General features: G+C 57.3%; 2 protein-coding genes across 3 annotated transcripts in view; both read left to right on the top strand.

The window, feature by feature from the left end:
• Nucleotides 1-628: 628 nt before the first annotated feature.
• PROM2 (prominin 2) lies at nt 629-18,174 on the top strand. 2 transcript variants are annotated; one of them, XM_064481907.1, is made up of 24 exons: nt 629-978; nt 1,640-1,689; nt 2,079-2,281; nt 2,377-2,497; nt 2,785-2,848; nt 3,077-3,166; nt 3,454-3,653; nt 4,036-4,110; nt 4,871-4,934; nt 5,177-5,336; nt 5,671-5,823; nt 6,782-6,905; nt 7,472-7,563; nt 7,687-7,771; nt 9,854-10,000; nt 10,438-10,509; nt 11,290-11,382; nt 11,514-11,567; nt 11,877-11,957; nt 12,182-12,250; nt 12,994-13,083; nt 13,303-13,409; nt 13,710-13,784; nt 16,903-18,174. In XM_064481907.1, the coding sequence occupies exons 1-23, from the start codon at nt 735-737 to the stop codon at nt 13,771-13,773; spliced, it is 2,502 nt and encodes an 833-aa protein (XP_064337977.1). In that variant the 5' UTR covers nt 629-734; the 3' UTR covers nt 13,774-13,784; nt 16,903-18,174. The 2 variants fall into 2 exon arrangements, with proteins under 2 accessions (XP_064337977.1, XP_031297076.1); XM_031441216.2 differs by lacking the exon at nt 16,903-18,174 and adding an exon at nt 13,960-15,796 and having other exon boundaries at nt 630-978.
• Nucleotides 18,175-20,759: 2,585 nt separating this feature from the next.
• The window catches only part of KCNIP3 (potassium voltage-gated channel interacting protein 3), a 74,661-nt gene continuing 69,206 nt past the window's right edge, over nt 20,760-26,214 (top strand). Inside the window, exon 1 of the mRNA XM_031441215.2 lies at nt 20,760-21,158. Coding sequence (XP_031297075.1) covers nt 21,144-21,158 — 15 coding nt within the window. The 5' untranslated portion in view covers nt 20,760-21,143. The remainder of the gene's footprint in view (nt 21,159-26,214) is intronic.

Below are 26,214 nucleotides of genomic sequence, written 5' to 3'. Positions count from 1 at the left end.
CTACAGGCACCCTCTGGGCTCTGGGCTTACAGCCACTGACAAAACAGAGGCCTGTGCAGACACATCTCTGGGCATATTCCTGATAGTTCTTCAGCTGACAACTGGATGGGCCACTGCTAGGCCAAAGGACGCTACTTGCTGGGATTCACCTCCCCTCCCCCCGCCCCCAACAAAGGACTGTGGCCCCTCAGAGAACCGCTCTGGAGGCCTCTGCTCCAGATTGGACTGGCAGTGGGCACACGCATGACCCGAGGGGACAGAGCAGACCGCAGAGGAAGCTGGGAGAACCAGGAGCCTGGTTCTGGGGCCTGCGCGGGTGCTGGTCCTGCCACCCTTGGGCCAGACTTCAAGGGGTGGCTCTTTTCCAAGGCCCCAGATTTGAGTGTTGAGTCTGAACACGGAATATACCAGTTGACAGTGTGCCACCCTAGACAATCCAGAGGTGCTGAGGTACTTCCTCCTCCCAGCTCGGAGGCAGCCCTCCCAGAGCATCTGGGGACCGGAGAAGGGACGCAGGCTCCCACCCCAGACGGCTGGGGGCGGGGCCGAACACCCCCCGCCCCGCCCCTCCCTGCTGCGCTCCGGGCGGGTGCCCAGGTAGCCCAAACCTGTTGGGCCGGTTTCGAGAGCGGGCCGGAGGCTGGTGAAGGATGCACGGCCTGCCCCGTGCGCCGCTCGCACTCTCGGCCCCCTGAGCCCGGTGCCGCCCGGCCCGCAGCCCACCAGCCGACCCCATGGTGTGCGCGCCCGGCCTCCTGGCGCCCCTGCTGGGCCTAGGCCTGGGGCTGGCCCTGAGCCCGCTGGGGGCGGCTGCGGGGGACTGCGGGGCCCTCGGCCGGGCGGAGCGCCTGGTGTTCGCCCCGGCGGCCAGGGCCCGCTGGATGGCCCCTCTCGTCCGCGCACCGGGGCCCCTGGACCCTCTCTACGGCACCGTGCGCCGCTTCCTCTCCGTGGTGCAGCTCAACCCCTTTCCCGCCGGTGAGTGCGCCTCTCCCCTAGGCGGGCCTCGCTGGGTATTGGGGTCGCCACCCTGAACCCTTGTCCCCCCTCCACCGCGGGGCGCGCCCACCCGGTCTGCAGGTGCTAGGAGGGCAGGTCCTCAGCACTTCCCACCCCCATCTTCCTCCCCAGAAGCGCGGGCACCCAGGGCATCACCTTCCTTTGTGACCTTGGACAAGCCCCTTTTCCTCTCTGAGCCGCAGTTTCTCTGTCCTCAAGTAGAGGAAGTTACATTCGAAATTCTCAAAGAGCTGGCTGAGATTTTCTCTGGTTCTAGTGGTGCCAGGAATTGGGAGGTCAGGAGGGGCAGCAGGACCTTTCCCAGCCGCCCTGCCTTTTAGGGGAAGGTCTGCTAGGCCAGGCCCCTTCTCTGCTTTTAACCAGGCTGCTGGCTTCCAGCCACAGGACCAACCTGGAGGGTCCAGGAGGAGGGGTGGGCCAGGCCTCCCTTCAGCCACACCCTCCTGTAGCCCTGCTGAGGCCTGGTCTGGACTGCCTGGGGCTCTGGTGACACTGCCTTCTCCAAGGGTTCTGTGGTGGTGGGAGGACCTCCTCTGGAGAGCCTACCTCCCCTTCCAGTGGGGACGGACACAGGGACAGGGCAGGTGCTGCCCCAGACTCAGCTTGACTCTTTCCCTAGAGTTGGTAAAGGCCCTGCTGAATGATCCGTCCTCCATGAAGGTGGATGAGGTGAGCACAGGGCCCTGCCGGGGGAGGGAGGTCCGAGGTGAGCCCGAGGGGCAGAAGGAGAAAGGCCGCCTCAGCTCAGCCCACATTGCTGGGTGTTCCCAGGGTGGGGTCTCAGGCACAGGCATCCCTTCCCCTCTTCTGTGAGCACTGCAGACCTGATTTCAAACCACAGCTTTGCCCTTAACTGTGGGGTTTGCAGTGAGCCCCGGCCTCCTTGTACTTCAGTTTCCTTGCTTGTAAGATGGTAAAGAACAGTAAGGACACCATGCACCTCGCAAGGGTTCAAGGATACACTTGCAAAGTGCCCCCCAACCCCCGAGTGCGCACCCCTCCCTTTCTGGTTTCCCTCTGGAGTCAGGACGGCCCCTCATGCCTTGCTGCCCTGCCAGGTGGTGCGGTACGAGGCGGGCTACGTGGTGTGTGCTGTGATCGCCGGCCTCTACCTCCTGGTGGTGCCCATCACTGGGCTCTGTTTCTGTTGTTGCCGCTGTCGCCGGCGCTGTGGAGGCCGAGTGAAGATGGAGCACAAGGCCATGGCCTGCCAGCGAGGCATCCTCATGGTCTTCCTGCTGCTGACTACCCTCGTGCTGCTGTGAGGGGCACCCACATCAGGTGGGAGGTGTGGGCCGAGGCCCGAGATGCCCACGGGCATCCAGCCAGCCCCATCTTCCTCCCCCATCCCCACAGGATCGGCATGGTCTGCGCCTTCGTCACCAACCAGCGCACGCATGAGCAGATGGGCCCCAGTGCCGAGGCTGTGCCAGAAACTCTGCTCAGCCTCCAGGGACTGGTCTCTGATGTCCCTCAGGTGAGCACCAACTAACCCCTCGTGCCCCACTAAGCACCAGGCCTAGGCAGGACAGAGCAGGGTGGGTCCTGCAAGTAAGTCCATAGCCTGCAAGTGAGAAAGGATGCCCCTTCCAGCACGCACCTGACTGCCCTCTACTGGAGAGTCACTGTAATCCATAAATGCACCCATGGTACCCTGTGGTTGGATGCCCAGTGGTTTCGGGGATCAGGAAAGGCTGGGGAAGGGATGGGGCTGGGGCTGTCGGGTGACGGGAAGAGCAGCCACACGGCCCTGTGTTTGCCTAGGAGCTGCAGGCCGTGGCACAGCAGTTTTCCCTTCCTCAGAAGCGAGTCTTGGAGGAACTGGATGGTGAGGGTTCCAGCTAGCAGGTTGGCCAGCCCCAGGGGCCCCCTCATCCCCTCCTCCCAGGCTCCACCTGCGAACACCCTCACAGAGGCGGAGGTCGGGCCCAGCCGAGCAGCACAGCAGCCACTCTGCTGCAGGACCCCCCTGTGGAGCCCGGGGCGGGCTGGCTGGCCGGGTTGGGGGCCCTAGGCTTCTGGGGGCCAGCTCTGCAGACTGCCCTGTGCTCTCCAGGTGTCGGCATGAGCATTGGGAACACGATCCACACCCAGCTCAAGAGCACGGTGTATGAGGTGCTGGCCTCAGTGCTCAGCCTGGGCCAAGGTGAGTGTCTCTGGGGGGCAGGCCCCACCCCCGCCCAGCCCTGCATTTCCGATGCCACCTCAGTAGGCCCCACCCCGACTTTCCCACACCTTTATCCTAGGATCCCTTCTGGCATCCCTTCCCACTCCTGGCTTAACGTGCCCTGGGGCAGTTTCCATTATAACTACAGAGGTTAACAACTGCTTGTCCCTTAGGTTGGGGGTGGGGGGAAATGTTTTGTTTCCCACAAGGCCTCCAAGGATGTTGGTAGCAGTGGAGACTGCTCAATCCAGGTGTCCATCTCTCAGCCCTGCAGGTCTCCGTGGACCACCTCCGAGCCCTGAATGCCACCTCCGTGGAACTGCGGAAGGGGCAGCAGGCCTTGGGGCCGGCTGTCCAGGGGCACCAGGAGCGCCTCCTGGCCCTGCTGCAGGAGTCCAGCTGCCAGGGCTGCGCAGAGGCCCTCAACAGAACCCGTGCGCTGAAGCTGGGAGCCGACTTCAGCCAGGTGCAGGGCCAGGACGGAGGCCTCTTGGAGCAAAGCGGGCTGCTCTGCCTGCTGCTCCAGGAACCCCTGGGCAGCCTGTATTCTGGACTCCTGACCTCTTTCCCAGGGCTGCCCCTCCAGTCTCCACGCACCCAGGGTTAATGATGGTCACCCTGGCAGTGGGGCAACAGCTTTCCTGGGCCACATGCTGTGCCGTGAGCCTCACAAGGATTAGGTTCTTGAGTTCTCCCTGCCACCCAGGGCTGTCAGGTCCTGTGGTGGTCCCCATCTTGCACACAAGGACACTGAGGGTTCAAAGACCTCTTTCCTCCATCCTCCCCCAGGGACTCCTCACAGTCCTCTCCATGGACTTTGTCATAACACCCCCCCCAAACCATTTCAGGTGCCCCCAGTGGACAACGTCCTGCATCGGCTAAAAGATGTCCCAGAGGCTAACTTCTCCAGCATGGTCCAGGAGGTGAGTCCTGCCCTGGTCTACCTGACTCCTCCCCCACTTGCCTGGGAATTCAAAATTGAGAGGCCTCGGTTTCCCCCTTTTGGGGTGGGAGCCCAGTTGAACCCAAGACTCGGGTCAAAGCAGGGCCTCACCTACCACATGGTGCCCCGGGCTGGAGGCTCGTGATGTTGGTCCTTGAGTGCACACGGTCTGGTGGGGGAGGCAGGCCTGGAGCTCAGAAGGAAGAGCTAGGACCCTCACGGGGTGCGGGGCTGGGGGTGGCAAGGGAACGAGCGCACAAGCTGAGCCGCAGAGGACAGGCAGGCTCTCCTGGGTGGAGACAGGCTGTGGGGGAGGGTGCAGTGTGAGTCAACACCTGTAACCCAGGGCCTGGAAAATGCCGGGGTTGGGGAAGCGGTGAGTCAGCTGAGCTGGTGACTGGAGCAGAGGTTCCAGGAGAAAGGAAGTGGGAGCTGAGGCTGGACGAATAGGTTGGAGCTGGACTTCAGGAAAACAGTCCTGACGGCCATAGGCAGGATGGCTGGGAATCTACCGCACTCACGAGTCTAGGCAGGAGGGGCAGGGACAGAAAGGAGCAATGTCTAGGGGGCTGAGTCAGGCTGGGCCGAGGGAGGGGAGAAGGCATTGACCAAGAGAGCAAAGGGAAGCCTGTTTCCTGATTTCCTGGGCTGGGAGCACGAGGCGGGATTCTCTCCCTGTGGACCTAGCTGGGACCCCTCGGGTGGAGAGCAGGAGGCACAGCCACATTTGGTCCCCACAGGAGAACAGTACCTTCAATGCCCTCCCGCTCCTGGCTGCCTTGCAGATGGCCGACGTGGTCAGAGGTAAGGGCGAGCCCAGGGGCCCGGCTGGCTGCCCAGGATGCCCCCCATCCCACTCCTCCCAAAGAGGCTTGTTGAGAGAGGCGTGGGGCAGTGGGGTGGGGGAGGGTGAAGGCCATCTCGGCCGGGCCTGGACAGAGAGTGGGCCAGCTCTGCGTGTCCCAGCTATTCTTCCTGCCCATCCGTCTCCTCCCTGGGCCCCGGGATGTCTTCCCCATCCCATAAGCCCCTGCTGCTTTGGGCAGAGCTGAAGAAGGTGGTGGCCCAGCAGCCTAGAGGGCTGAGGACGCTGGTCGAAGCATTCCCGGGCTGGGAGGCAGCTTCTCGCTGGAGCCAGGCACTGGAGGAGGCGGAACAGGGCAGCCGCCCCTACCTGAAGGAGGTGCAGAGATACGAGAAATACAGGTGCCTGGGAATGCGTGGGGGTGGGGTGGGATGGGCACCTCAGCTTCTCAGCCACCCGGGGCCCAGTTTCCAGCCCTCATCAACCCTGCTAGTACTGAGTCCCTGCCTCCATTGAAACCAAGACCCCATACTCCTTGGGCCTCCATGTCCCCACCTTGGCTGTGTGCCCTTGGGATCTAAACCTGGGGACCCCACTGGAACGGTGGGGCCTCAGGAAGTGTCTGCACCCACACTTCTAAAGCCCCAGCATTGGGGTGAGTGGCCCCACCCAGCCTCTAGGTCCACCAGCCCGTCCTGACTCCCTTTCACTGACGCCCCACCTTCTCTGCGGCAGGTGGACTGTGGGCTGCGTGCTGTGCTCCGTGGTCCTGCTTGTGGTGGTCTGTAACCTGCTGGGCCTCAACCTGGGGATCTGGGGGCTCTCTGCCAGGGAGGACCCCGGCCACTCAGAAGCCAAGGGCGAGGCTGGAGCCCGCTTCCTCATGATGTGAGAAGCTCTGGGGAGAGGGAAGGGTCCCTCCCCCAAGCTGGTAACTTTCTCTCATGCCCTGGACAGCTCCTGGTGTGGCTGTGGGAGCAAGTCCTGGGAATGAAGGGCCAGTTTTAGTTCTGGCTCTGAACTAACTTGCTGGGTGGCCCCAGGCAAATTATAATCCTCAGTGTCCTCATTTGTATGAAAGGGTTGGTCTAGAGCAGGAATGGGAAATAAGAAGCATTTCCCCTTCCCACACCGGTGGCAACTACAGTAATCAATGGCACCCTTTCCCACTGAACCCAGATACAGCCTCAGAATCCTTCTTAACCCAGCTTCTAGGCAGCAGCACTAATAGGAGGGGGCACCAGAGGTAGAATCTGTTTACCATCCTTGGACTAGACAGTGTCTAAGGCCAGGGCTGCCGCATTCAGTTGTGCAGGCTGATCACTGCATAAGGGTGCCTAGCCAAAGAGGTGAGTGAAACCCAGCCCATGTTTCACTCTTCAGGGCTCCCCTGACCTGGGGCTGTGCCTGTCTCACAAGGAAGCCCTGGTCAGCGACACAGGTCCTTCTCAGGTTCTCTAGGTTGGTGCCCCTGTTGGTGGATCACGGCTGGCTGTGCTAGGTGGTCTGCTGAGGCTGGGCTCTGGAGCTGATCACTTCCGTGTGCCTTGGGCCCAGAGTCCGGCAGTCCTGGCTCCTTGAGTAAAACGGCTGCCCTCCCCTTCAGGCTCCCAGGGCTGCCAGGGCACCATATCCACCAGTGGGCACGAGGAGAGGATGAGTTGGGGACAGTCAGCAGTTCTGAGTCCTCTCTTCTGTCCTGGAGGCTGAGTCCTCTGAGCTTCTCTCCCCAAAGGGCTCAGCCCTGGGGCCAACTCACTGACCATGCTTGCCCTGGGGTATGGGTGGGGACAGAGCATCTTGCCTCCTCTCTCCCATCTCAACCCTGTCCCTCTGCCTTCCCCAGGGGTGTGGGTTTCAGCTTCCTCTTCGCCACACCCCTCATCCTCCTCGTCTTCACCACCTTCCTGGTGGGCGGCAACATGCAGACACTGGTGTGCCGGAGCTGGGAGAGTGGAAAGCTCTACGAGGTGGGCCTGCCTTACTCCAGGGCCCAGAGGGATGTGGAGAGAGACGTGGGCAGAGCAAGAGGTTTAGAAGGAAGTGGGAGCCGGAGGGGGCAAGAGGGAGAGAGGGGCAGGAAGAATGGTGGAGTCGGCTAAGGAAAGAGACAAAACCAATGATAAATAAGGGGTGAGAGAAAAGAGCCAGTGAGCCCCTGGGGTGCTGCCCAGGCCCTGGGACAGGGACCCGGTGGGATGGTACCCAGACCTGAGCCCCTCTGCTCTCCTAACACTGAGTCTGGGAGCTGGGGATCCTGGTCCCCTATTGCATCAAGGAAGTGAGCCAAGTTGCTGGCATGGATCCTCTGCTGAAGACCAGAGGATCCAGGCCACCTTCCCAGAAATTTGTGGGGCAAGTCCCTGCCAGGAGTTAGGACCCAGGAGTGATTTGAGTTAGAGGCAGATTTGGGCTGGAGTCACAGGGCTGTGGTCTCTGCCGTGACAATAGTGTGGGACTAGGCCCTGCGGAGCTGGGGTGGCCTTGCCCCCAGACTCCCCGCTCTGGGCCCATTCCTCCCTTGCCCCATCTCTAGTTTGCAGACACCCCAGGGAACTTGCCCTCGTCCATGAACTTGTCCCAGCTTCTTGGCCTGAAGAAGAACATCAGCATCCTCCTGGCCTATCAGTGAGCAGGAAGCCTGGGCTGGGAGTGGTGAGGGGGAGCTGAGGGGAGTGTCCCACTAGGGCGATGGCAGCCCCCACCTGCCCTCCCTTTCTCTCATCTTCGATGCCCGTTGTTCTCCTCCAGACAGTGCAAGCAAGGGGCTGCACTCTGGAAGGTCCTGCAGCTCAATGACTCCTACGACCTGGAGAAGCACCTGGATATCAGCCAGGTAAGAGAACCTTCTGGAATACTGTGGGGACCCCTCCTGTAGATCCCCCCTCTTGGTCTTGCCTTTGTGGAGGGACCGTCTCCTTGAACCTAAGAAGTCTGCAAGAGCAACTGAGGTGCCTCAGGGGCAGGGGACCCAGGTGCAAGCTCAGGGCCTGGCCCAAGGCTAGAGCCCTGGGAAGGTTCCAGGGTGTGTGGGTGGGTGCATGAGTGCCTGGAGGCTATGGCCAGCTCTGAGCACCATGCTCCTGGAGAAATGGAACACAGATGAGGACAGGATGGTGACAGTGAGAGGGCTAGGGTGTGTGTGTCCTGACTGAGGACAGGCATTGGTTGGGATGCTCCAGTTGAGAACGGGGAGGATGGGGAGGGATGTGACAGTGAAAACGATGGTGGTGAAGTTGGGTACCACTGGAGGAGGGCTCACCACAGCCCCTTCTGAGCTCACAGTGCCAGTAAGTGGTGTCAGGATTTCCACCTCCCCTCGACCATCACCACCAGCCTGTTCCCTCATCTCTGGGCTTTGCCAGAACTTGGTATGTAGAATTGGAGAAACTTACCCATGCTGGCAAGAAACAGTTCTAGGACAAAGAAAATGAAGAGCTACTTCAAAAGAGGAGATGTACTTTGAAATGTGGGTCTCTTAATGGTGTACAGAAGCTGTAAAACGCCCCTTCTTTCCTCTCTCCACTCCTAAGTGAGGCGGGAGGAGAGCTGCCTTGACTCTGAGGGTTCCCGGGGAGCCCTCTCCAAGCATATCCTGGGAGAACTCACATTTCTCCCACCTGCCTCTCCCCCATCCCCTCCTACAGTGCTAACTCCTGATTCTGTATCCTCTCCAGGATCCTTCCAACTCCTTTGAGTCCACCACCCATTCCTAGCCCACAGGATAGCATGGCCAGGTAGTCCAGATTTCAATCCCAACTCCATGCCTTAAATTGTCTAACCTGGGACAGCTTCCATAATGCCTTAGCCACCGTCTCTTTCAGTGTCTCTAATCAGGTGTGAGATCCACTGAGCAGGCAGTATCCTGGTGGAGGCCACAGGGTGAAGGTGGGCCAGGGAGGGCTGTGGCAGCGGGCCTGGGCAGAGGAGGCCCTGTGCCCTGGTAGCTGGAAGGGGAGAGCTCTCCGCCCTGGTCCAGGGAGGAGTGGGGTCTGAAGAGATAGGGCTTCAGGTCCAGAGGCACTGGGCCATCTGGCAACATACTAAATGTGACTTTAGGAGAACTTGTCCTCAAAGGAGATAATAATGAGCTGATGGTGCAGAGATAAGGAAGACAAAGTGTGTGCTTTCCAAGGCACCAGGAGGACTCTGCCCACCTTCAGACATCTCCTGTACCTGGTGCTTGAAACGCTGCCCTGAAATCCCCACCTCTGAGAAGATAAGCCTTTTCTCCCCCTGGGGAAGGCGGTGTGGTGGATGGGGGAGGTGAGCAGAGCAGGGCTCCATCCTCCAGTGCTCCTCTCTGGCTTCAGCCTCTTGTCCACTAAATATTAGGCTGAATTTCATGCCCTTCAAATCTCTCCCAGCAATGGTTGGAAATGTGGAGTCCCTTTTTAAACTGTGCTCTGTCTTAGAAATGTGAGTGTGTCCATTCATTCATCCAGTCATTTATTTTTACACATTCAGCAAACTTGTATTGTACCCGCCATGTGTGAGCCTCTGCTCCAGACATTGCAGGTCGGGTACAGAGTGGGCAGACAAGGTACCACTCTCAGGGAGCTGATGGCAATAAACAAGTACCCAAATAAGTAAATAGCATACAGGTGGAGACTGTACTATTGGTGATGTGATAAAGACGGGCCAGGAAGCTATTTTGTATCCTCCCAGGGAAAGTCTGCGTTGCTGTCCAGTAGCCAGAGGAGAGCTGGGTCTTGGTAGGGGGAGTTGGAGTTGGGGATGGTGGGTTGGGAGCAGAGGCCTGCTGGGAACCTCTCTGGGGTTGGGACTGTCCAGGGGAGGGGCCCTGGGTATCCAGGAGGAGGGCCCTGAGGGCCTGGTGACCCCTCACCTGGGATAGCAGCTCTGGGGTCCTGGCTCAGACACGGAGTGCGCCCCTACCCTGCCCTTTCTTTCCCAGTACACCACCAAGCTGCAGCAGGAGCTGCAGAAAATCAAAGTGGACGTGAAGAATCTGGACCTGCTGAGCCCAGCTGCCCGCCAGGACCTGGAGGCCCTGCAGAGCAGTGGGCTTGAGAACATCCCCTACCCTGGTTTCCTTGTCGAGGTCAGCAGTGGGCACCTCAGGCCAGATCAGAGAACAGAGGGGCCCGCAGAGGGGGTGGGGGTGTCTTGCCTTGTCTCGGCCCTCCGCCTTCCCTCAACTCCTCCGCATGTCCGTGGGGCCTCTTCTGTTGGGGGTGTCCCCAGATCTTGGGCCCCAGGGTGCCCCAACCCAACAGCATGTGTCACTGTTCATGGTCCTGAATCCAGTGCTGTGGCGAATACTGGTGGGAAGTGGCCTCTCTTTGGGTTACACCAGAGGGCGCCTCATTTTTTTTTCCTAATGGAAAATGTTTCATATTTCACAATTTCAGGTCAAACCCAGTGTGACTGATGTGTCACAATAGACTTAGCTGGTGTGGGTACTTTAGAAAAGACTGAGAATCAGGGGCTGGAGGGACCAGGGATCAGCCCCTCTTGGCCTCTTCTGTCCGTCTCTAGATCCAGAAGCCTGTGGTGAACACCAGCATGGAGAAGCTGGCGCAGGAGCTAGAAGGACTGTCCCAGACCCAGGTGAGAAGGGAGCGGAGACCCCACTGGGCAGGCAGGAGTCAGAGGCCTGGGAGAGGGGAGAGGGTAGGGGTGCCTGGATTGGGGAGGGGTGAGGGCAAAGACAGGTGATTGAGGGCCCCCACAGTGAGGGCTGAGGCTCTGGACCCCTGGATGGGATGAAGGGTTTTACAGCACCGGTTCTGACTCAAGCTCTACCATTGGCTGTGTGGCCTTGGTTCCGCATCTCTGGGCCTTGGTATCTTCATCTGTAAAGTGGATTATCCTCCACCTCAGATCAGGTGCGGTAACGGGTCTGACATCACCCAGCTGGGCAAGCACTTCTCAGCTTGTACACCGACCGCTTGTAGGATCCACCGGGCCGGATGCTGTGAGGACAGCCTGGTGGATCAGATATCGTGACAGTTGCCCTCTAGAAGCTTACGCTCTGCTGGAAGAAATAGCATTTTGTATTTATAAATATTGAGAGTTTAAAAAGTTCTCTCAAGATGTCTCATAGATACCCCCCCAACCCCCCAAGAAGGGCGGAGCAAGGAAAATTCCTTGGTTTCAGCGACTGCTTGGCTGACATAGGGGCACCTAGCAAGCCAGGGCTGGACCTGGAACTTGGGCTCAGGCCCCCAAACCCAGATCTGGCCCAGGACTACAGGAGGCCTTGGGTTTCTGCCTCTGAGCCCATTTCCCACTTCCCAGCAGTATGTCTGGTTGAACAGTTTGGTAGAAGACACATTGGCAGAAACTGCCTGGCCCGGACTGGTACCATTCTGATCTGTCTCCCCTCAGGGCAATTCTATGCTGGGGCAGCAACTGCAGAAGGAGGCCCAAGGGCTCAGAAGCCTCCATCAGGAGAAGGTCCTCCCCCAGCAGAGCCTCGTGGTAAGTTTGGAGGCCCAGGAAGCCTGGGCCTAGGGAGGAAAGGCAGGGAGGGGGCCTGGAAGCAGACGGAGGCACTCGGAACCCTCTCTAACCATCCCCTTCCCTAACCAGCCCTTATCTCTTTTTTACAGGCCAAGCTCAACTTCAGTGTCAGGGCCCTGGCATCCTCTGCCCCATATCTCCAGGTGGCCGCTTGGGGTGGATGGGGTGGGTGGGGTGGAGCAGGTGCACAGCAGAGGGAGGAAGGAAGGGCGGGCCCAACTGTCTTGGGACCACACCTGCTCTGCCTGGTCCCACTGGAGGTTGAGGCTGGGGTGGGGAGAAATGAGGGTGGGTGGGCAGATCCTTGAGGACCACCATCTTTGGCTACTGTGTCCTTAGGGCCTGTCACCCTCCACCCCAAGGTGAGCAGGTTGTGCGTAGTCTGTCGAGTTAATGAATGGATGAGTGAATGAGTGGCCGATCCCTGACTGAGCCCCTCCCCTCTCCCCTAGCTGGAGACTTCAGGTGTCCTGGACAATGTCACTCACCTGAAAGGAGAGCTGCCTGCCTGGGCCACCAGCATCCTGAAGAATGTGAGTGGGGAGGATAGGGCAGGGGGCAGGGGACTGCCTCAGAGCCAGAGGTGAGTTGAGAGGTCGAGGCACACGGGGCTCCCACTCCAGGCTTCTCCAGCCCTGCCCCATCACTGTGGCTCCCAGGAATGCCAGCTCGGCTGGTCCTGGTGGTGCCTGGCATGGGGGGGCAGGGGTGCTGGTCCTGGGGCTCCTACCAGCCCAGGGCCCCTCTCTTCCTGCAGGAGAGTGATTGTTTCCTGACCCGGGAGATGGACTACTTCTCCCAGTACGTGGCCTGGGTGAGAGAGGAGGTGAGTGGGGGCTCAGGCCCTCCGGGCCGCAGGCAGGCGCCTAGGGCACCAGCTGTTCACCCTCCTCTGCTCCCTAGAACCCCTGGGAGGTGCCTTGGGCCTTCAGGATTGAACCCCAACTCCCAAACCCAGCATCTGTGACCCTATTCGCTGGCTGGGTTCTGCCCATCCGACTTCTGCCACAGCCCGTCTCTGAGGCCCGAGGTGGGGCTGGGCTGGCCGTGGCTCTCTAACAATGCGCTGTCCACACCTTGCCCCCTGCCCTTCCTTATGCTGGTCCCCTTGCCCGGCCTGTCTGAGGCCACCCCAGCCCTCAAAGTTCACCCCCTCCTGTGGGCCCTTACAGACCCTGTGGACTGTATGTCACCCACATTAGGATGGCAGGGGTCTTGCTTAACCCTGAGTGTGTGTGCACACGTGTGTACAATGCATTATGTGTACGTGCACACACATGTGTTGCCTCCCAGTGAGAGTGTGACTTAGAGGACAGCTCTGGGCCCACAGTAGGGGCTTCATACAGGCTGGTGAGTTGGGTGGGAAGGGGAGGAGGTAAGCCATGAGCCGAGTCAGTGCATCCTCACCTCTCTGTGTTCCCACATCCACGTCTCTGCATACCCCTGTGCAGTGGCTCCCCACTATGTCCTTGGGCCTATCCACATCCCTGTCAACCTCTCTCTGCATAAGGGGTTTACAGCTGTGGGTCTGAGTGTCTCTGCCTGTACCTACATCATTTGACATGACAGGTGACCCAGCACATTGCCACCTGCCAGCCCCTCTCTGGAGCCCTGGACAATGGCCGAGTGATCTTGTGTGACATGGTGGCTGACCCCTGGGTGAGTGCCCCCCAGCTCATCAGGGCTCATGGACATCAGGGCTCCCATGGGAGGGGTAGTGTGGACAGGGCATGGGGGCTGCACCCTAGTCCTTCCCCTCAGCTCTGAGAATGCCTCCCCTTGTCCCTCTGGGTCAATGGGGAGACCTGGGGGGCGGGGCGGGGCGGGAAGATGCTGCTGCCCCACCACGGTGCGCTGATCTCGCACCCTTTGTTCCAGAATGCCTTCTGGTTCTGCCTCGCGGGCTGCACCTTCTTCCTGATCCCCAGCATCATCTTTGCTGTCAAGACCTCCAAATACTTCCGTCCCATCCGGAAACGCCTCAGGTGAGGAGACTGCCAGGACTGCAGGGGGCAGCAGGGGCCCCAGAAGGAGTCCTGGCACCCTGCTACAACCCCTCCAGAGACCTCTAGGCAGGGGAGGATTATGCCTAACCCTGAAAGTTCATCCACTTGTCTGCCCCAAATCCTTCTTGCTGCAACACATCCACCAGACGTAGCTTTGGGAAACTTCCTACCCCTGGAGAGCTTCTGAGGCAAGAAATCCCAGGCTCTGGGTTTGTTCCTGTGTCAGGGCTGAGGGTCTGTGCCCAGGGGCTCACTCACTCACTTCCTGTGATGCCGCAGCTCCACCAGCTCTGAGGAGACTCAGCTCTTCCACATCCCCCGGGTCACCTCCCTGAAGCTGTAGGACCCCAGTGGGTGAGTTTCCCCACCCTCTTTAATTCCTGGGTGCCAGGGGTAGAGATGGGAAGGAAAGGGTTTGGGATCTGGGGTCTCCAGGGCGCAGGAGGGCAGGAAGATTCTGAGACTTGGCCAAGACCGACAGGTCTGAGCTCGGCTCCTCCCTCCTTCCCCCATTTGGTTCTTGATCCAGAACAGGGATATTTGCTGCAAAGTGATGCCTGGGGCTGCCTGCCTCCCCCACTGACTTGACCTGGACCAAAAGACTTCTGTCGCTTTTGCTGTCAGAGCCCAGGCTGGCAACTAGGCCTGGATTGTCCCCAACTCCAGTGACCTGACCCCATCTTGCTGCTCCCTTTGCACCCCCTTTCTGCTCCTGACCGCCATTCATTCTCAAAAACACACTTCTGCTGAACTGCAGAGCCAACAGGTTCTGCTAGGTGTCTATCCCTTATCCTCCTTGCTGTAGTCTGTCAGCACCAGGTAGAGCCTGTTCTCCACCTACTGGAACCCTCAGCCCCTTAGGTGGAACAGAGGCCCTGCCCAGCCCCACTCTGTCCCATCTGCCCACCCCCTGCCCACACCTCCCCCGCACCTCTCTAACCTCCTTGCCCCTTTTCCTCATCTTGGCCTCCCCAGCCCTTACATCTTCCCCCTGGGGAAGTCCCTTGTCCCTCTTTGTCCCCTCTTTACCTTATCCCACTACCTGCTGGCCCCCACAGAGCCCTTCTGCCCAACCAAACTAATCAGGTGAAGCCACTAAACAGGCCAGGGGCCATTGTGGCCTGGGCCTGGACTGGCTGCAGGCTCTGCCTCATGCACCCCAAGCCCTCCACTGCTCGGGGACCGGGACCCTCCACAGGCCCGGGTCTAGACTTCTGGTCCCTGGTGGGTGAGGGAGGCCTGAGTGAAGGCTGAGCCCCCGCCTGCACCTTGGGTTGGAAACCGCACCGCTGCCCCTCAGCTCCTCTCTGAGCCCTGGCTCCCTAGGAAGGGACCTGGGGCATGGGCTGGAGCAGGGTGTCCCCCTCAGCTCCCCAGAAGCAAGCCTCTTCAACAGCGCCACCCAGCTTTCCCAGGAGAGATCCAGTGGCCACAACAGGATTTTGCACTGTGGCCCTCACTCCTATCCTATGTGCGTGGCCTAGGGTCATCCCTGGTCCATCCCTGTGCCCTGTCTCTGTGCTGGACCCTGAGTTCCAGAAATGGGAAAGAGGAGGAGAGAGAGGAGACGGAAGGACCTCGCATCCATTAAAGTGTTCTCACTTGGCTAAGTCTTGGCCTTGGGTCTTTCAGCTCTTCCAGGCTAGGGCCCTGGATGTGGTTGGCGTTTAATGAGTGTTTGGGGAGAGGAGAATCCCAGGTGTCCTCTGACCGCAGGCACCCAGTGACACCACAGCAACCTGCAGGTGGGGAGTGGGGCCCACTCTGGGAGAAGGAAGACTGGGGTTCACATCCTGGCTCTAATGCTTGGTAACCAGGGCACCTTGAACAGTTTCTTGGGTCCCCTAGACCTCTTCATCTATAAAATAGGGAGAATAGTTATAGCCACATCAGAGGGTTGTGAAAAATGTGACAGTGTTTGGAAATCCTTTGGCAGGGGCCGGCACAAAACAAATGCTCAGATGCCGCTCTTTTTATTTCCTCCATGACTGTTCTGAGCAGAGCTGGGTCTGGGCAGATACAGGGGAAGAAGGAGACAGATCCCTGTTCAAAGGCACAAAGCCTTTTAAGATTATAGTCTGCTGAATTTCAGGGGGTATCTGTGTTTAATTGCATCTTACAAACCAGCAACAAATTTGCTGCTAAAATTAGGATGGTGCCTACACAATGTATTGTCACCATTGCAAGTACTCTCAGACAGGCATCCTTGAACGTAGTACAGTCGCCTCTTTTTGGCTTTTCCCAGAGAAATTTTGACTTGCTTTTCATCTGATGCCCTGTGTGGGGAACTATAGCACCCTGCATCTGAAGAATGAAATCAGTGGGATTAAAAACAGAAAACCATTAAAAAATCATTTCCAGTTCTGTATCAGAATTGCCTATCTTATCTTTTATGTATTTGAGTGTATTCTGTGTTATTTTAAGTTCAATAACTCCCTAATATGGAGCCTCTGTGAGTCTGTTTCTAGTGTCTGTTTTTTCTCTTGATTTTTGTTAGTTTTGTCTTGTCTCCTTGCACACTTGGCAAAATTGAGTACCACCCATTTTATCTGAAAACCTATAAAAATAATTTGAGGCTGAGGATGAAGTTATCTTGTTCTGTGAGAATAATGTTTACATCTGACAAATGGCTGGGGATCCTTCAAACCGGGTTGTTTTAATTTACTTTCAGGGACTGAGTGATTTGCAGTCCCTTGGAGCACTTGTCTGTTTCCAGTTCATTCATATTCTGGGGGGGTAAAAACTTCTGTGGACCCAATCCAAAGCATGAAGGGTTTGCCAGGCACCCTCTGCTCTTGGTGGGCCTAGTTTTGACCTCCTTAGTCCCAGAGGCTGTAAACAGCTCTGCTGAGCATCTTTGCCTTGTCTTCTGGGATCAGCAGAAGGGAGAAAGTTGCCCCAGATGCCAGGCACATGTCACTGGGTTTCTTTCTTTTCCTAGGTCTTGGCCTGGTGATTTTACTGCCTTGTTTGCTCCCTGACACTCCCAAATCAAACTTAAATGTGTGTGTGTGTGTGTGTTTGTTTATTTAAATTTTTAATTTTATTATTATTTTCTTACTGGAGGTCCTGGGGATTGAACCCAGCACCTCCTGCATGCTAACTGTGCACTCTACCACTGAGCTATACCTACTCCCCCCTAAATATATATATATTTTTTGAGCAGCTTTTAGTTGTCCTCAGTTGGGAATTTAGTCCAAATTACCTGGCCACCATGATCAGAAGTAATAATCCTAAATCATTAACTGGTTTTTTCCCCTGTGACTTGGGAAAGGCTGCCACTCATTGAATTTAATATAAGAAACCTTGGCCCAGCCAGTTGAACATAGACTTTCATATATATATATATATATTTTTTTTTTTTAATTGAAGTGTAGTCAGTTTACAATGTGTAGATTTCTGGTGTACAGCATAACAGTTCAGTCACACATATACATACATGTATTCGTTTTCATATTCTTTTTCATTGTAGGTTACTACAAGATCTTGAATATAGTTCCCTGTGCTACACAGTAGAAACTTGTTGTTTATCTTGAACATGGACGTTTCAAAGGAGCTTAGCGTGGAAAGCATCACTGTAGGCTCTGGTAACCTGGGGGTGGGGCTGGCGCTCTGCAGGTGACAGAAATAGCCACAAAGAGAAATATATTACATATTTTCCCAGTTTTAAAATGCTGAGATCCTAAGATGCTCATCCTACTTTATGTGTGAAGCAAAGCCCCTTCGTGGTCACAGTGTCATCTGTTCTCGTGACATTCCCTGAAGAGGGTGGGATTGTCATCCTTGTCTCATGGTTGGGCAGATAAAGCCCCAAGTGGAAGCACTGCCAGGCCTTGGATTCAGATGCCCTAACGCGGTGGCCGTGGAGGTGTCCTCCTGGGCACACTGCCAGTCCACGCTCCCCGTGGGAGTGTGGGAGGGAGGCTCCGTCTCCAAGGAGGTGTGATCCGAGTGTACTTGCTGTCCCTGTGGCAGCAGGGGTGACAGATTGGAGGGCCTGGGAGTTCTGCCAGCCTGGCCATCCCAGAGCAAAGGCTATGAGCCATGGGTGGCAGATTCTGCCAAATGCCACATGGGCCAGGGCATCAGGTCCCAGGTGGCTGGCCAGGGTAGTTCTGGCTGGCTCTGGGTGTGCAAAGGAAGGGCCACATGGCTAGAGGCTGGCTCAGGCTACCTGAGGGGGCAAACAAAGAGCGTTTGATTTACTGAGCTCTGAGTATAAACCAGGAAGTGTGCTAGGCCCTTCACATGACCTGACTAAGAGACCAGCACTGAAACTGTGCTAAGCATCTCTGTCTCTGTCTGTCTGTCTGTCTGTCTGTCTGTCTGTCTGTCTCTAACCCCTTGGCCAGGGGCAGGCAGAACTGGGGCCCAAAAGGGTCTGGAGAAAAGATACAGACTGGGGACTCCATGGAGCCAGGTTTGGGATATGTCGTTGAAAAGAATCAATAAACAATCAGTAATAAGAACAGAAAAGAGTTTTATTTGAGCCAAATTGAGGACCAGCCCAGAAGTCCGCTTCCCAAATGACTTCAGGAAACTGCTCTGAAGAAGCAAGGTTTTCAGCACAGTTTTATATCTCGTCAGGGCAAAGAATATGACACGAGTCAGGAATAACTTTCTTCAAGGTTTCAAAAAACAGACCAGCATGTACAGTGCGGCCTTGGCACCTGGGAAGGGAGTCTTATCATCAAAGGAGGACCAGCATTGGCATCCCAGGAGGAGGGGCATTTAATCTTTATTTTTAACATGAACATTCTTTACTTCTGGTTCATGAGCCCTTTTCTTTAGTAATAAAAGCAGATGTGCAAAGTCTGTTTGATAGGCCACAAACAGCCTGTTTGATTAGCATCAAATTCAAGTGAACACATGTATGAGCCAGAATGACTTCCCTATGCCTCAATATGTGAAAACGTCTTTCATGTTTACAAAAGTGCCTGAGGAGGAAGGATTTGAACTTGGGTCTAGAGTGGAGAGGATTGTGAAAAGCAGTTGAGGAAGCTCCAGAAGACCCCGAGACTTGGGGGTGGGGCTGGCGTGAGCCCTCACCAAGATGGGATTAGAGTGAAGCCCCCCAGCTAAGCTGCTTGTCACTGCCTGCTCTCAAATGCAGGCCACTCACATGTTGTGACATAAGGAAACTCAACCTTCCTCCAGGCTTGACATCATCCCTTCCCCCTTCCAAACTCCCTCATCCTCGGGCTTCCCACCGTGAGGAAAACCACAGCTGAAACCCATCAGGCTGACGAGCTCGTGGCCGACAGGGCAAGGTCCTCCTGCAGCCTTTTTTGGGTCTGATGCACTTGCCAAAGAATCTCCGGAAACTCCCATTCTCAGGGAGAGTTAGACTCTGCCCACGTGCCCACACTGCTGTTGGGCCCGCTGGGGCCCACGTGAGGAGCCGGGCTCTGGAATGTCCTTGACCTCCATGCTCTCCTGGCCTTTCTCAGTCCTGCATTCCCCACGGCCCTGTGCGGACAAGCCGGAAGTGCTCTAGAAAAGCCCCTGCAGGTGCCAGGGGAGGAAGAGGTCGTGGCGGGGCACATCCCTCCATGTGTGTTTTATGCGTGGCACCCCCTTGATGGCAACTGCAGTAGAAGATTCCCCAGGTCTGGAGAGGTAGGCAGTAATTCCTGATTTGTTGCAGCTTTAAGCTTGAATTAACTTGTTAATTTGGAAAAATGCATCTCTGGGTGGTGGAAGTTCAGCCAGTGCACCAAGGTGGGGGGCGTGGGGGGTGCTTCTCTGGTTCTACCTCCGCAGACCAGGACATAATTAAGGCCAGGCCTGTCCTGGGCGGCATGCTGGCAAGTTTCCAGGCTGATGTATGGAGCATGGGAGGTTTGGCAGTGTCTTAGCTACGTGCTCACTTCGGGATGAAAGGAACAGGCTTTCTGTACCTGCTTTGTCACTTTCTAGCCTGTGACCTTGGGGAAATCATTTAACTTTTCTGGGTCTCACTTTTGTCATCAGCAGAGATGACCGCACTTCCCTTCCCAAGGCCACTTTGAGGACCCATCATGATCAGGGTGTCCCTGCTTGCTCAGAGCCAAGGTCACTAGGTAAAAGGCCTCCCTGGCTCTCATGGAGCTCAGCCTCTGACCCTGACCTGACAGCTGCAGGGGGCTTGCCCGCACCTCTCCCCAGGGTGCAGCAGTGGGGGGCGGCTCCAGAGTTCACTGAGTATGAGGCCCGGGCGGTCCTGGAAGTCCAGCCAGGCCAGACACCTGGACCACCTCCTACTCTAGAAATACTCCTCCTCCCTTGGTGGGTCAACAGCTCCAGGCTAATTTTTTACTCCTAGGATCTGAAAGTTGGAGCTGATCGGCCGGCTCAAAGACACACACACGCACGCACGCACGCACGCGCGCGCACACACACACGCACGCGCATACACACACACAAATGGAGAAGGGCCTGCAAGTGCTCTTGTGCCTGCAGAGGAGGGGGTGTCTCAGGGCTCTGTTTCCATGGGAACCAGTGGCACAGGCTGGCTCCTTCCTGGGGTGCAGAAAAGGGAAACTTGGCTGAGGTTTTGGGCACCTGGCTCCTGGGCGGTTTCCCCAGGGGCTAAGCAAATACCCAGGGGTTGCCCTCCTGAGGGGCAGGAAGGATTCCCCCTCCCCATGACGCCCAGGGGCCCTCACCCATTTACTCCACCACCACCCCCAGGAGGTCTGGCCTGGTGCCTCATATGGTCCCAGCTGCCCTGATGTGGTCCCAGCCTCGGACACAGATAACAAGGACAGAGGACAGGCTGGCTGGAGAGCATAAGGAGCTCAGGTTTGGGGAGGGCTGCCCCACTGCAAGGCCCTGTGTGGGGCAAAGGAGACAGGTAAGGGTGGGGCACAGATGAAAGAGACTGAAGGACCCCAGCCTGTGACCCTTGTGATGCAACCTTGGTAGCAGTCGCCATCTCTGGGTGATGAGCCCCCATCGGTGGGGCCATTGAGCCCAGAAAGATGTCCCCACCGGGAGGATGCTCCAGACACAAGGGGTGTCTAGAGGTCACCTGCAGAGCGGCTGGCAGGATACCAGGGAGACGGCTCTCCTTGACGGCAATGCCCGAGGTCATCTGGGGTTACTTCACCTGGTGTCCAAAAGGAGGGGCCAGTAGGATGAGGGAGGGGGCAGCAAGGAGGGGCGGGGCTGCCCTGTTCTGGAAAATGCTTTGAGAGGCTCTCCAGGGCTCCAGTGCTGCCCCCTCCCCCTGTTGGGACAGGAAGTTGTGCCGTAGTTCCCCTCCCCCAGCCCAGGCTCTCTGCACCCTCCACCCATCCCCGTCCCTGTCCCGAGTGTGTGCGTTAGAGAAAGAGACAGACAGTGGGGGTGGCGCACAGAGAGAGACGGCCAGCGACAAGGGCAGAGGGGGAGAGGGGAGACCCAGAGAGCGGGACTTCAACAGGCTGACACGCAGGGTTAGAAAAAGCATCCATCAGAGGGCGTGGGACAGGGAGCCGGGGAGAGATGGAAAATATGAGAGAGACACACACGGAGAGAGGCTGAGCGAGGAAGGAGGCAGAGCAGAAGGGGTGGAGCCTAGGGCAGAAGCGTGCAGTGAGGGCGGGTGGGTAGGGGGCGGGCGAGGAGCCGCCAGTGACAATTACGTCTGGGTCCAAGCAAACATGAGGCAGCTGCCAGCCCGACCTGGCAGTCCTGTTCGCCTCCGCTGCGAAGAGGGGAGGCCGGCAACAGTTTCCTCCGGTGCCCAGGATGCAGCGGGCCAAGGTAGGTGCTGGGGTGGGGGTGCTGGGGGCTGCACCAGGACGGGGAGTTCGGGCTTCTGGGGGTTGCCCTGGACCAGGGGACCTTGTTGTGCCTTTTCCTTTGACCCCGTTTCCCTACTTTCCCCTGTAGGGTCGCTTTTCGGAAAAGTAAGTGTTGGGGTGTCTTGGCTGGGAGGCTGGACTCCTGGGGTCCCCTTTGTACGGCAGAGGATTTAGGTGTTTATGGAACGAAGCTGGATGGAGCAGGAGCTTGGGGTCACCCACGTGGTTCAGTTAAGCCCCCTGAGCAGGTGCCCAGGTGCTGACCCTGACCCTGAGCCTGGGCCCACAGCTCTTAGGGTTGGGGAAAAGTTGAGTGCTGGGGTATCTTATGCTTGAAGGCTGGTGGATGAGTGCATCTTTTAATTATTCAAGTAATTAATGAATGTCCACTTCCTAAAGGGCTATGAGAGCCCTGACAAGGACACATGCAGGTGGTTCCCACTCTGTGGGGCTGCTGGGAGGTTGGAGGCAGAGAGTGCAGGGAAAATACCTGGGATAGAGGACAAGAAATGGTGGTGGGGTGTTGGGAAGGATAAAGAATAGTTAAATGAAGAATAACAAGGGACAGGAAAATAAGCCAACCCCAGGAATATACTCAACTCCCAGAGAATCTGTCCTGATACCTTGCCAGCTCCCCACATATTTGAGACAGTTTTACATTGAAAGGAAGAAAAAAAAACACCAGGATTAGATCTGGCTGCTTGTAACAGAGCAGCCCAAATAGCAGTGGTTTGAACAAGGTTGGTTGCATTTCTCATGCAGAAGTCCTGGAGGGAGGCACTAGAGGGTTGGCATGGAGGCCCTACGGTCAGCAGGGACTCAGGCTCCATCTGTCTCACTGGCTTCCATTCTTGAGGTTACCTTAAGGTCCAAAATGGCTGCCAGAGCTCCAGCCAGCACACACAGGCAGCAGGAAGTAGAAAGAAGGAATGGCAAAAAAAAAAAAAAAAAAAGGAAAGAAAACAAAACACAACACAAAAAGACACCTCAGATAAAATCAGGGTTTTGTGAAGAATGAAGAATGTTTACTGGGCTGGCATCTGAGTTTCTCCCCAACTCCCACCTCCAGAGATGGCTTCCTGTGTCTCTGTCACCCATGAGGAAAAGCAGCCCAGAGTGGGCTTGTGGTTGCTGGCTCCAGGCAACTGCCCCAGAGCCCCAGCCCACCCCTTCTCTGTCTGCTCCATCTCTCAGGGGTGCTAGGAGGATTGGCAGAGGTGATGACGTGAAACCCTCTGAGCGTGGGAGAGGGCATGTTAAAAAAGTACTCTCTTTCTCACCTTAAGTCTCCCCAGCAACCTCCAGGCAGACAGGGCAGAAGTAGAGAAACTTAGCACTTGTCACAGGCTCACACACTATGTGCTCCCTGCACACACGAGCCCCAGCCAGCATAGTTCACGTGCATCCGCAGGCGTCGGTATGAGCATGCAGTGCACACCTGTGCCCTGTGACTGTGCCCACACTACCCACGCTGCGTGAGTTGCGTGCACACAGAGGAGGGGATTTCTCCTGAGTCAGACTGCATACAGATGTGCCCGCAGCCTGCTCTGTCCACCAGGCAGGGGACAGTCCTCCTTCTCTTGCCTTTCCTCTGCTGTCCCTACCTGCCAGGAGGTCACTCCCTGTCCCTGCCAGCTGGGTGGAGTGAGTGACCCAAGTCCTGCAGGTGCATCTTGGCCACTGTGACCCCACACTGGCCTCCACCCTCCCCCACAACCAGTGGATCTCGCTGTGCCTGCCGGGGGCTTTCCTGTGGCTGGCCTGGCCAGAGACTAGGGGGGTCCCACATCTGCTGCTGGGCCAGGCAGGGCAGTAGTCCTAGGAAAGCCACCACTGTGTCCCTTACCAAGGTCAGCAGAGGGCTGTGAAAACCACCTTCCTTCCTGGTGACAGCAGGGACTACAATTTAGAGCACAGGCTGGGAGTTGGCCCAACTCTTCCACCCCCAGATGTCTGTCACTGTCGTTTGCAGATCCTCACAATGTCCCAGGGTGGGGGCAAGTATTGCCACTTCCCCTTCTACAAACAAGAGGCTCGGAGAAGGGGAGCGGCTCATCCAGCACAGCACCGGGATTTGAACTCCCTGAGCTCCTAAGAGAAAGGAGCCAACAGAACCCTTGCTCTGCTCCCAGGACTTCAGGGAGGGACGTCTTCATGGCCCAGCATGTTCCCCGGGACCATCTACCTGCCCAGGTTCCTGCCTTCTTGCAGGGCACTTTTGGGAGGTGGGCCCTAGTTTTCTCCCCTATTTCCAAAGATAGTAATCAAAGCCCGGGAGTTGGGATGGGGAGTGAAGGGGCTCTAATAGCTCTGTAGGTGGAGCCTGGGACAAGGTCAGGGCTGAAGGGGCAGGAGCCCTGAGGTAGCAACTCCTCCCTCCATGGTCTTCTCAACAGGCCCTGCACCTGCATCATCTCCCTGGACCCCCATGCAGCTCCCCAGGCAGATCTTGGTATTGTACCCACTTTACAGATGAGGAAACTGAGGCCCATTCTAGATTGCAAGCTAAGAAATGTTACAGCTGTAATTTGAAGCCTGCTCTGTCTTACTCCAAAACTCAGTTCCCTAGGGCTTAGCGGGTGGAAGGATGGGGAGGTCATGGGAAAAGACTACAGGGAGAGAGGGCCGTGTCTGTAACCAGGCAGCTGAGGAGGTGCCGCAGGCCAGCTAGGGGCTGGCTCCATTGGCTTGTGGCCTGTTGCACCCTCTGAACCCTTTAGTGAGTGCACCCAAGTCAGACCCCACCCCTGGCCCTGTCCCCTGGATTAGTCATGTGACCTTGAGCCAGCCATAGCCCTTTTCTGGGCTGGGGATCCATAGCTGCAAAGGAAAAGACCCCAGTATTTTGAAATCAGGATCCCTTTCCTATCAAAATCTTCTGCGAGAGTAGGAGCTACTTTGCTGACTCTGGCTGGCTTGGGGCCCATCGGCTCTCCCACCTCACCCCAGGGCATCTCTGGTGATGCCCAAGAGCAGCTGCAGAGCCCTGAATGTGGCCTCTGTGAGGGAGAGAGGCAACCTTGGTTTCCAAGGCAAAGAAAGGAGAAGGGAAAGAACTTGGCAAGTCTTCCTTTGCTGGTCGTCCGGCCCCGGGCAGGAAGGAGACAGAGCAGGAAGGAGGACACAGTGTGGAGTGAGTCACTGTGCTGCCCACCCCCCCATCACCCCATCGCCAGCTGAGGGATGTTTCCCCGGAACAGGTGCATCTGTCAGCTGTGATCAACCCACGTTCTAGAATCGCACAGGGCAGCCACATGACAGGGAGAGAACCAAGAGGACCTGTAGTTGCCAAAATTGGAGAGGGGATCTGAGCTGAGCTGAGCAGGAGAGCAGAGAAGGGGCCTGTCCCACCTCCCAGGTGGCCCAGCCTCGCCACTCTGATCTGTTGCCTGAAGTCTCTGCCCAGCCCTCCCCTCCATCAGGCCGCCGTACCTGTGCTGGGCTCAGCTAGACCGAGCAGCTGCTGGTCCTTGCCGGCCTCCTCTCCAGCTCTACCCGCCACCCCCTGCCCTCTGCCTCCAGCACATGCCTCTAGGGCAGGCAAGGGGTAAATTCCAGTTCCTCCTGCTGGTGTCATGCACTGTGCCCAGCCCATGCTGGCCCTGTTTTAAGATCCTCTCTTCAAAATGGGCAGTGACCCCAGAGAGCCAGTTCCAGTCCCAACTCTGCCCAGGTGACTCTGTGTGCTTGGGCAGGGTCCATCCCCTCCCTGGGCCTCAGTCTCCCCACCTGGGCCTCAGATATGCTCATAACCTCTGCTGGGCTCCCACCCGAGGTCGGGTCCTGGGCTGAGCAGTCAGGGCGGAGGGCAGAGGTGGGGGCCACCGCAAAAAGCGCCGTGATGCTGTGATGCAGATCCTCTGCCCCACGTATATGCCCCCTGGCCTATCACAGAGCCCATCCCCACCACCTGGAATTGACGGGCCCAGCCAGGTGCAGGGGTGGCTGCGGAGGTAACGCAGCCGCACCTTGTCAGCTGCTATCTGGCTCTGCAGCAGCAGATCTGGGCTCAGTCCCAGCCCCCTCACACAGTAGCTGTGTGTCCTCTGACAAGTTACTTAGCCCCTCTGTTCCATGGTCTCCTCGTTTTCCTGGAGGAAATATCAGAAGCCTCCTAGATGAATAAGATCCTACACCAGCCCGCTTAGTGCGGCCCCTGGCGCACAGCCAGAGCTCCATAAATGACAGGAGTGTCAATGTCATTATTTTTTGATTACTGAGTAGAGCCCGGGAAGGGCACCCAGACAGGAGAATGTTGTCAATGAGCATCTCGAGTCCACCCTGGGTCGGTGAGAAACTCTCATTGCCTGGGCAGCGAGGGACAGGGGAGGAGCTTGTGTCCTGGCAAGGTGACAACCATCAGGAGGCAGGGCAACTCAGTCCTCCCCTCCCTGCTCCAGTGCTCTGGGAGGGGCGGCGCCCAGGCTTGTGTGCACGTGTGCACGTGTGCACATGTGCACGTGTGAGTTCTGCAGGGACTCATGACAATCTCAGCTCCCCCCTTGGGAGGCAAGCTGCCTGGCCTGCATCTGTCCATGCCCAGGGGTGGGTGGAGATTCAAGGCTCCCCAAAGCCTTCCCATCCCAAATCCTTGGGGCCCGCACGACACAACGCCCACGGCCACTTCCTGCCATCTGTCCCTAGTGATGGAAATAGAGCAAGCGAAGACAAGTGGGCGCTCTGGGAGCCTGCCTGCAGCCGTCCCCATGGATGGGGTCAGGGTGCCAGGGAGCCCCACATCTGAGCAGGCCTGCGTGTCCCCGCTGGCCCAGGCTCTGGCCTGGAGGCAGCCCCCCAGCGGGGAGGGAGGCTGAGAACCTGAGACCCCCTTCCTCCCACAGACAAGGCTCAGAATTTCCTATCTGGTGGGATATACACTCTAAACCTTAGCTGCACTTTCAGATCGACTGTGGAGCTTTATTAAAAATAGAGCAGCGCAGGCCCCACTCAGTCAAATAAAGCAGCCCCCGGGCAGGCGGAGGAGGGGAAATCTCCCAGGTGATTTTGATGCTCAG

This window comes from Camelus dromedarius, chromosome 33 (genome assembly GCF_036321535.1).
Source record: "Camelus dromedarius isolate mCamDro1 chromosome 33, mCamDro1.pat, whole genome shotgun sequence".
Lineage (NCBI taxonomy): Eukaryota > Metazoa > Chordata > Mammalia > Artiodactyla > Camelidae > Camelus > Camelus dromedarius.
The sequence above is the reverse complement of the archived record's forward strand: the minus strand, read 5'-3'. Positions and strand labels throughout refer to the sequence as shown.